At 39.2% G+C, this 10,250-nt stretch overlaps 1 protein-coding gene across 1 annotated transcript in view; it reads right to left on the minus strand.

Moving 5' to 3' along the window:
• The window catches only part of LOC102861313 (CDK5 regulatory subunit-associated protein 2-like), a 138,201-nt gene that overhangs the window by 3,404 nt on the left and 124,547 nt on the right, over nt 1-10,250 (minus strand). The window contains exon 9 of the mRNA XM_006887102.1: nt 5,847-6,137. Coding sequence (XP_006887164.1) covers nt 5,847-6,137 — 291 coding nt within the window. The remainder of the gene's footprint in view (nt 1-5,846; nt 6,138-10,250) is intronic.

A 10,250-nucleotide genomic window follows, 5' to 3' on the forward strand; every position in this document is an offset into this window, starting at 1 on the left:
CAAAGGAGATTAATCAGAACTGACTTTGACAAGCACTGTGGCAATTGGACAATTAAAACAGACATTCGGATGGTGGGGAAGAAGAACAAACTGGGGAGGAGGGTGGAGAGAATGGTGCGGCAATGAAGGAGTGAAAGCCCAGAATCCCTGTGAGTGTTCATTGAAACTAATAAAATTTAATAATAAAAAAAACAAAACAAAACAAAATTGTGATGTGTAAGTTCAACTATCTGTTTTTTAAAGCTATTTATATTATGAAACATAGATCTACTATAAGGAAAATTCTTCTCTGTGTCAATCTAATGTGTAAAAATACAATAAATATGTTTTTAAAAACATTTGCATGTGTCTAGAACAATACTACATCTGTGCTACTCTATTGCCTAGTGTTTCCTGCTAAACAGTAAGCAAGTGCTAGTTTTACTTCATCAACTGAACACGCTCATATCGAATTGGAACTGACTCATAGTTGACCCAGTTTTTAGACTGTAAATCCCACAGGAGATGATTGCTCATCTCCAGCACAGCAGTTGGAAGATTCCAACCTCTCACCTTTGGATTGGTAACACAACTCTACCCACCAGAGACAGTCTTGTAGAACTTGCCTGCAAGTCAAGGGGGAATGATGAAAAAATAATAAAGTATATAACTGTCTTCTCTGAGTTGATTATAAACATTGGGTATAATAAAATAAAAGAGATGCCTAAGAAAGGAATGATAAATTTGAGTTTTTAAAACATTTCTCCTTGACCCATCTACCCTATATTTTGAAAAAAATTTTTGTTTGATCAGAATTGCAAAACTACTGAAAAAAATATTAATCTAACAACCCAGATATGTTAAAGAATGTTCTGGAGTTTTTATTATAGTCCTATGTGATGGTCACTTTGTTTGTGTTGAGAACTCTAAGAAAGGGAACATGACTGACTTTGTACCCACGTCCCATTTCCCACACAGACAAGCCCTAATGCTTCGCACAGATCTAAGCACACACCATATGGTCCCTCACCATAGACCAGGCTACTCTGTGGAAGCCCATAAGACTTCCAGCATAACATTTACTAGGCTCAACCTTAATTAACTAGTTACTCTGATGAAAGCAACAACAACAAATCTAGGGAACCAATTTAACCTTGCTGCAAGAAACCTTAGCATCTGAAAGGTTCTAAAGATAACAAAAAAAAAAAAATAAAGAAACTTTACACAAAAAGCACTGTGCAAATGCCAATTTGACATTGTGAAAGCTTTCATAACTAGAAATCAAACAGCCATGCTCATATCATTTCTTTCAGACTGGCTAAACACTAGGTTTATCACTGTGTGCTGTGCTGTGGGCAGCACATGGGCTGTTCCCACCGAGTGACACAGATTTCAAAAAGAGAAGTATGATTAATTAGATCAGGGAAGTGACTGATGTAAAAAGTTCCTGCTCCAACCTCTCCCTTCAGTTATTGACTTAGGCTAGTATTATAAAACCCTTTTAAAACAATTTTTAAGAAATTCAGTAATCTTAATATAGTGACATATTTTAAAGAGAAATGAGGGCATTTTGACTACAAAGTGAATACACAGAGAGTTAATCTGTAGTAAAGCATTTATCACATAGGGAAGGTGATGAAAGGGAACATTTAGAATAATGGAATTTTTGTTAACATATTTTAATTTGTAATTTAGTTTATTAATATGAACACTTACATTATAGTTTATGTCATCTCATGCTTCTCTAATCTACCTAATTTTTACTTCTTAACTTTTAGGTCCCTCCCGCTAACAAAATATACTGTTAAGCTTTGGAAATAACCAGGATACAATCACTAAAATCAGAAGCAAAGATGGTTACACTAATAGAGATTCTCACTGCTGTTGAATTTGTAATGGATTCATAGCTGATTCTCAGTTGAGTTCCCAAGGCTGTAAATCACATGGGAAGAGACTGCCCATTTTTTTTTCTTTTATCTGTCTCTTCCAATATTGGGCATTTTTGTTTAGTTATAATGGGAGGTGTCTGTCATTCATGGCTAGTTTTGGAAGCTCAGTTTCTGTCTGTTCAATGAAGACACAGGCCTCTACCCTGGAATTCTGGGACCCAGTTAAGCCTTGGGTTTGCTGTAGGGCTGGGCTCCTTCTGCTCAGCTCTCCCCTGCTGCTGGGAGCTTTGGCTGGGAGGTTCAGCTGCTCTGCCCCAGTCGCTGACCCTGCCCCGCAACCCTTGCCATTGACATCACAGAGTCTCTGCCCACAGAACCCTGGCAGATGACCTGGTTTTGTGTTCACAGACTCAGCCTTTAAGAGCAGGATACTGCCTTAATCCCAGGGCTCACTGAGGCTCTGACTTGCCAATGGTCCTGCTGGTTTCCCTAACCAGGTCAGTCAGCAACCTTGTATAATCAGGCCAGTTTATGAAGGGCAAGAAAAATGTTTTTCGAAATCTGGCTTACAGAAATCTCCTTTCTAGAAGCCAGTCACTGTTCCTGAATTTGCAAACTCTACTCCTACACCCCACTATGCCATTGAATTCTTGGAGAAATTACCTTCACTTCGGGCTGTCCATATCGCCAAAGGGTTTATAAAGCAGAAATGTCAAATGTCTTCCAGTGTGAATGCTTTCCCTCAGCTCCTGCTGCTTCCTTTGAAGTGGACTCAGGTCCACTAATAATAATCCTGGTCTTTCCTTATTTACTCTTCTACTCCCTTTCTAGACATTTGGAAGGAGGCCCTTTCCTTCCCCCATTTGAGCAAGGATACACACAAGGAACATCATTCTGCTCTCCTCCCCATGTCTTGAGTGTGATCAGTACAAATTCTACTTCCTATGGAGGTGGGTAGGGAAGAGGAAGAACATGGGTCATGTAGAAGAAGTAAGACATAGAGTACAATTTGGAGGATCCAGATGTATATAAATCGAGGCTCTTTCTGTTAAGTCCTATAAGGTTAACTTGTGTCGCCATGTGTGCAACAAAGTCTCTAAGAGCCAACATGGTAAAGGATTGTTGGCTAGTTGCACAATTCACAGTGCCCACAGAGTTATATATTACCTCTTGTTAAGTGCCATCAAGTTGAATGCGACTCACAGCGACCCTCTGAATGACAGGTCTGAACCCTGTCCTGTCCTGTGCCATCCTCACAATCTCTGACACACTCAAGCCCATTGCTGCAGTCACATCCACAATCCACCTGGTTGAGGGCCTTCTTCTGTTTCACCATTCCTCCATCCTTTCAGGCATAATGTCCCTCTCCAGGGACTAAACTCTGCTAGCAATATGACCAAAGTATGTGAGACAAAGAAATTACTTAGAAAAATCAATTATTGCCATAACAAAGAGCAGCAGATATTCTCTACTCACTAAACCTACTGCTATAAAATAGATTCTGACTCATAGGGATGTTCCATCAGATTTCTGAAAGTGTAAATCTTTATAGAGGGAGACTGCCCGTATTTCTCTTCTGGAGTGGCTGCTGGATTCCAGTTGCTGATCTTTCGGTTAGCAGCACCTCAATATGTTATATCCTATGGCACCAGGCCTCCTTGAAGTATTATAAAGGTGTGAGCACAGCGAGCAGTGTCTAAGCTATGTCCAAAGTAAGACAACAATGACTGAGCATCAGAGCTACTTCTGAATACATTTGTGTGTGTTGACCAATGGTGTTACCTTAAGTACAGTAAAAGTTTCTGCTTATTTGGAGGGAAGATGGATAAGAGGAGCAGAAGCATATATTACATATATGCTTATATTATTTTTGTTATGTGTCATTGAGTCACCTGCAACTCATAGCAACCCTATGTACAACAGCCCTAAAACCAGCTCTATCCTGTGCCAATCTTATTGTCTCTGACACATCTTCCCCCATTACCCCAGTCACAGAATTAATCCATCTCATTGAGGGTCTTCCTCTCTTGCACTTTCCCTCTACCCTCTCAAGCATGATATCCCTCTCCAAGGACTGGCCCTACCTTGCAACATGTCCAAAATATGTTAAAGCTTCAGAATCCTTGCCTCCAAGAAGCAGTCTGGTCTCACCCCCTCTAGGATGAACATGTTTGTTCTCTTAGCAGTCCATGACATAGTCAACACTCTTCTCCAACACCACAGCTCAAAGCCATCAATTTTCCTTCTATCATCCGTAGTCATTTTCCAGCTTTATGATGCATAGCAACTAACTACAAAGATCATGGTTTGGATCAGGTGTACCTTGGTCTCCAAGCTGACACTGTTGCTCTTCAGGACTTTAGAGAGTTCTCTGACAGCAGACTTCCTGGCTGCTGGTATCAAGACTGTTGATTGTGGAGCCAAGCAAACTAAAGCTGTATACAATTTCAATATCTTCACTATCTATCACGATGCTGTCAATCAGCCCAGTGGTGAGAATCTTTGTTTTTCTGATGTTGAGCTTCAATCCATATTTAAAGTTGTAGTCATAGGGCCACTATGAGTCATCTACGACTCAACGGCACCTAACAACAATAACAATGATGACATAGAGAAAGCTATGTTGGCCTAGTGGACAGAAAATTATGCTACCAAGCCCAAGGTGGTTTTAATCTGTGGCCCTCAGGCCTGGTTCAAATTGTTTTTTATGTCAAACATTCTTCTAGGTGGTATAGCAATGGTCTGTTCATTGCTAGACAGAGGTAACTCATGGTTGCTGTGATGCTGAACACTGTGACACAGATGTGCTAAATGTGATAATGGTTACCCATAGTGGACAGTGTTTGCTAAAGAATCCCAATTAAAACAGCCTGGAAGCAGGAGTGGCATCCACTTCTGAAATGGCTTGCCTCCAAAAACTCTATGAAAAGTGCTCAGGCCTTTCATTCACAGGGTCGCTATAAGTCATCTACGACTCGATGGCACCTAACAACAACAAGTCATTGACCTTCTGCAGCAATCACTTCAGGTCCTCCTCAGTTTCAGCAAACAGGGTTGTATCATCTGCATAACGTAGACTGTTGATGAGTCTACTTCCAATCCAGATGCCACACTTCTCCTCATAGAGCCCAACCTCCTGAATGATCTGTTCTGCATATAGATTAAAAAAGCATGGAGATAAGACAAATCCCTAGTGTACACCCTTCACAATTTTGAACCATGCAGTGTTTACTTGCCCTGTTCTGACGACTGCCTCCTGATCCAAGTATAGGATTCACATAAGCACAATCAAGTGTTCTGTGATTCCCATTCTTCTCAAAGTCAGGCACAATTTATTATCCACACAGACAAATGCCTTTACATAGTCATAGTATTATTTAATTCAGTTACTGATTCTAGAATATCTACATGAGTAAGTGGACTGTATATCTACAATTTCCCTCAGGAATTCTTCAGAAAGTTTGTGATCAATGTTGAGCAGCAACTGCTTAGAGTTCATAACACTCTTGCAAGTGCTTGGAACGTACCTTTTCTATTTTACTGTTTAGAGATCCACTAAAGATTAGTGTGAGTCCCTGTGTGGCTCAAAATTATTAATGCTCTCAGCTGCTAACAGAAAGATTAGAGGTTTGGGTACACCCAAGGCACATTGGGAGAAAGACCTGGTGATCTACTTTTGAAATACTCACCATATATGGAAACACAGTTGGAATCACCATACGTCAGAGATGACTGGATGGCAACTAGTTTTTACAATTTAGTGACAAGACTAAATAAACCACCTAGATGGACACAAATTTGACATATCTGAAAGTGACCTAAGAAGAATGTATGGTTCAGAGGCTAGCTCAGACGCTAGCCAGGGGATTCAGGTGGCTGAACCATTGGCACTTTTGATTCTGGAAGTGAGGTGTGATGCTACAACAGCAATCTCACTAAAGTACCTGTGTAGTGGAATGGGAAAGAGGTGGGAGTTACCAGAGTGACCTGGGGATATCTTTTTCTTCCCTTTCGTCGCTTTGCCTTTGCCTTAGGCTGTGCTTCCTGAGGTTCCTTTGCTTTAGGTAGTTCTGCCACTGCAGAGGTCTCTTCCTCTGTCAACAGTTGTTCTTCTATTGAAGACTTTGTCAAGGGCTTTAGTTTTCCAACAAATGATGTGCTTATAGGAAGCATGGTTGTTCTTGAAGATATTATACCCATGGATGGTGTCTGGGGCCTTGATGGAAATAGGAACAAAGGGCTCTCTCTTCCCCTCATTGCTTTCACAACCTGGTACACAAAAAGAAACAATTTTATTACTCTCATCTCCTTCATCAGGTTTGTTATCAACTTCACTTGCTCATTTTTTTCTGGAGCTGGAAATCCAGGATTGAGGTTTTAGTCCCAGAGGGCATATCTCTCTCTTCCCTTCTAGCCCCACAACCCTGCCCACTTACCCTGGTGCTGACTTGATTTGCAGTTTGGACCCAGTTCCTCACTCAGCAAAGAATTCAGTGTACTAAGACTAGCATGTTCTTTCTCTTTGGAAATTCGAGGAAGGTGAGGTCTTTGTGGAGTGAAGTGAGATAGTAGCTTGAGGTCTGTATGTTATTCATAAGTAGGAAAGTAGAAAGTGGGAAGGCTTATCATGAGATAGGACATTGAGCCTAAGGATGAGTGTGACCAGAAAGATATTTTCATTTTCCTAAAGCCTAGGTTGCTTTCTATTCTGCCTGCATCCTCATTAACTCCTGCTCACTGTGTTCAACAGGCTCTCCAACTCCATTCATACTTCATAGTTTACTGTTTTATCCTTCCCCAACTTAAACTTTGTCCACAAATGTGTAAGCTTGTTGAAAAGTGAAAAGACTCAGTATCTCTCTCCCTCTCCCTCTCCCTCTCCCTCTCTCTCTCTCTCTCTCTCTCTCTCTCTCTCTCTCTCTCACACACACACACACACACACATTGTTGTCAAGTAGAAACTGACTCATATTTTACCCTTCAGGTGTTTTCAGGGGCTGTAATTTCACAAGAGAAGATTGCCCATCTATCTTTTGAAAAGCAGCTGGTAGATTTGAACTGCCTGCCTCTGGGTTGGTAGTGTAACTCCTCACTCACTAGGTTATTCTCTTCAAACAAGATATTCACATGAGGCACTCAAAAAAATTCCAAACTCACTGTTGATGAGTTAAATAACATGAATGCTAACCTTGACAAACTTGCTTCTTGGGTCCAGGTCTTCTTTCTGTCTGTTAAACTGTAAAAGTGAAGGCCATATTATTTGTTATCATCCTTAAAGATCAAAAAGGAAGACTTTCTATAAATCTTTAAACAATAAAAGAGTAAATACTGAAATCAATGGGTTGCAAAAACTACAACAGGAGTAGGGTTTATCATATGAATTAAAATATAAAAATAAATTTGCATCTAGGAATAACTGAATTAACTTAATAAGAGTTGAAAGACCTCTAGTGGTGCAATGAGTAAAAGACTGACAATTCAATCTACATGTTCAGAGCAATTCCAATACAGATACCAAATTCATTTTTAAGGAGATAGAAAGAGAAATTGCCAAGTTTGTTTAGAGATGAAAGAGATACTGAATAAGCAAAGTACTTCTGAAAAACAAAAAGAAGTGGGAGGCATAGCACTCCCTGAATTCATAAACTGCTATACGCCAGTAGTAAACAAAACAGCATGATAATGGTACAACGACAGGCACATAAACCAATAAAACAGAATTGCGAATCCAGAAATGGATGCATCTATCTGTCTATTGACAACTAATACTTGACAAGGAAATAAAATTTATCAAATGGGGAAATTACAATATCTTCAACAAATGGTGTTGGCAAAACTGGAGTGCTAAATGCAGAAAGCTGAAACAGGATCCACATCTCACACCATACAAAAAAATCAACTCAAGATGGATCAGAGACCTGGGGATAAAGCCCAAACCTTAAAGTTCATAAAAGACAGACTGGTAACAAGTAGCCGGAACTGCACAGGGCTTCCATAAGAAAAAGACAGATAACACAATTACAAAATGGGCAAAAGACATGGAAAGAATTTTCACAGAGGAAGATATACAGATGGCCAACAGACTCATGGAGAAATGTTCCAAATTACTGGCAATAAGAGAGATGCAAATTAAAACCACAATGGGATACAATCTCCAGTAACTGTGGTAAAGTTCAACAGGACCACAAGTAATAAATGGTGGAGAGAATGTGGAAAGATTAGAACTCTATACACTGCTGGTGGGCTTGTAAAATGGTAAAACCACTCTGGAAGGCAGTTTGATGTTTCCCAAAGAGCTGAACATAGAAATTACACATGACCTGGCTATTCCATTGCTTGGAATATATCCTGAAAAAATGAGAACTGAGGCACAAATGGAGCCATGTATACCAATATTCATAGCAGCATTATTCACCATTGCAAGAACATGAAAACAGCCCAAATGTCCAACCACAACTGAATGGATTTAAAAACTGGGATACATTCATACAGTGGAATACTACACAGCATGAAGGAGCAATGATTTTGAAAATCACTACCTAACTTAGGAGGGACTGGAGGTCACTATGCTAAGTGAACTAATTAGTTGCATTAAGACAAATACTGTAGAAGACTATTATTGTAGAAATATAAAGATAAGTAGCAAAATGTGTACAAGGATCCAAGTTGGGGGGGATGATAGGAACAGAAGGTTAAGGTTAGGCAGGGGAGTAATCATAGGGTCACACAATTTGATGGGTACAGGGAGGGGTGAGTAAAGGAAATGGGAAAGATTCAGTGTGAAATACAATGTATATGAACTTTGTAAGCAAACCAGTATAAAACAAAATCATTTAAAACAACCACAAAGATGTCAGGCTTCAATGTGAGTTACACCTCAAAATCAAGAAAACAAAAGTCCTCACCATTGTACTAGAAGGCAACATTATACCAGATGAAGAAAAGATTGAAGTTTTCAATTATTTAATTTTACTAGAGTCCATAATATATATCCATGGTAGTAGCAGTCAAGAAATCAAAAGATATGTTGAATTGGGAAAATCTGTTTTCAAGAACTTCTCCAAAGTTCTAAAGAGCAAAGAGGTGTGCCTGAACTAAGCTATCATATTTTCAATAGCTTCATATATAGCTGAAAGTTGGGAAATGAATAAGAAGGGCTGAAGAAGAATCACCATCTTTGAATTCTAGTACTGGTGAAAAATATTGACTATCCCATGAACTGCCAAATGAACAAACAAATGTATCTTGAAGTAAGTCCATCGAGAGTGATTCTTAGAGACAAGGATAGTGACACTTTACATCATTTACTATGGGCATATGATGGAGGGACACATGAGCAGAGTTGAAGAGATGGAACACAGAACCAGTGAAATAGAATTGTCACTACTGATCTTCTAGAGCAAAAAGCAGAATCAAAAGGAAGGAAAAAGAAGAAAACCTAAGAATAATGTGGGACTCCATCAAGAGAAATAACATGGGCATCATCGGAATCCCAGAACAGAAAGAAGCAAGTAAAGGCACCAAAAAAGTTGTGGAAGTAGTACTAGAGGAAAACTCCCCAGGCATAATGAAGAATGAGAGAATATATCTTCAAGAAGCTGAGAGAACACCATATAGAATAGACCCTAAAAGAAAAACACCAAGGCATATTATAAATTTGCCAGAACCAAAGATAAGGAGAAAATTCTGAAAGCAGCGAGGGAGAAACAAAGAGTAACCTATAAGGGAGAAGAGAAAAGAGTGTCAATTTCTCAGCAGAAACCATGCGAGCAAGAAGACAGTGGAAGTACATATATCAAATACTCAAAGAACACACTGTCAACCAAGAATACTGTACCCAGCAAAATTATCCATCAAATATGAAGGAGAGATCAAGATATTCCCAGAGAAACAGAACCTAAGGGAGTTTGTAAAAACAAGACCAACACTGCAGGAAAAACTGAGAGATGTCCTTCTTACAGAGGTACCATAGAGAGTAGCACAGGCCAAAATAACTAGCAACAACACGAAAAAGAACTCAACAAAATGATAGCAACAAAACCCTGCCTTTCTATAATCACACTGAATATGAATGGTTTGAATGCACCACTGAAGAGAAGAAGAGTTGCAGATTGGGTTAAAAAAACCCCAAAATCCATCAATATGCTGTTTACAAGAGACACACCTGAAAAATGAAAATAAAAAAAGACTAAAAATAAAAGGATGGGAAAAACATATCAAGCAAATGGCAACCAGAAAAAAGCAGGAGTAGTGATATTAATCTCTGATAAAATAAACTTCAATGTAAAAACAATCACAAAGGACAAGGAAGGTCACTACATAATGCTTACAGTGTCAATAGAACAAGAGGACATAACAATAATAAATATCTATGCACCAAAT

Source organism: Elephantulus edwardii, unplaced genomic scaffold (assembly GCF_000299155.1).
Source record: "Elephantulus edwardii isolate Elephantulus edwardi_28Jun2011 unplaced genomic scaffold, EleEdw1.0 scaffold00054, whole genome shotgun sequence".
NCBI classification, from domain to species: Eukaryota; Metazoa; Chordata; class Mammalia; order Macroscelidea; family Macroscelididae; genus Elephantulus; species Elephantulus edwardii.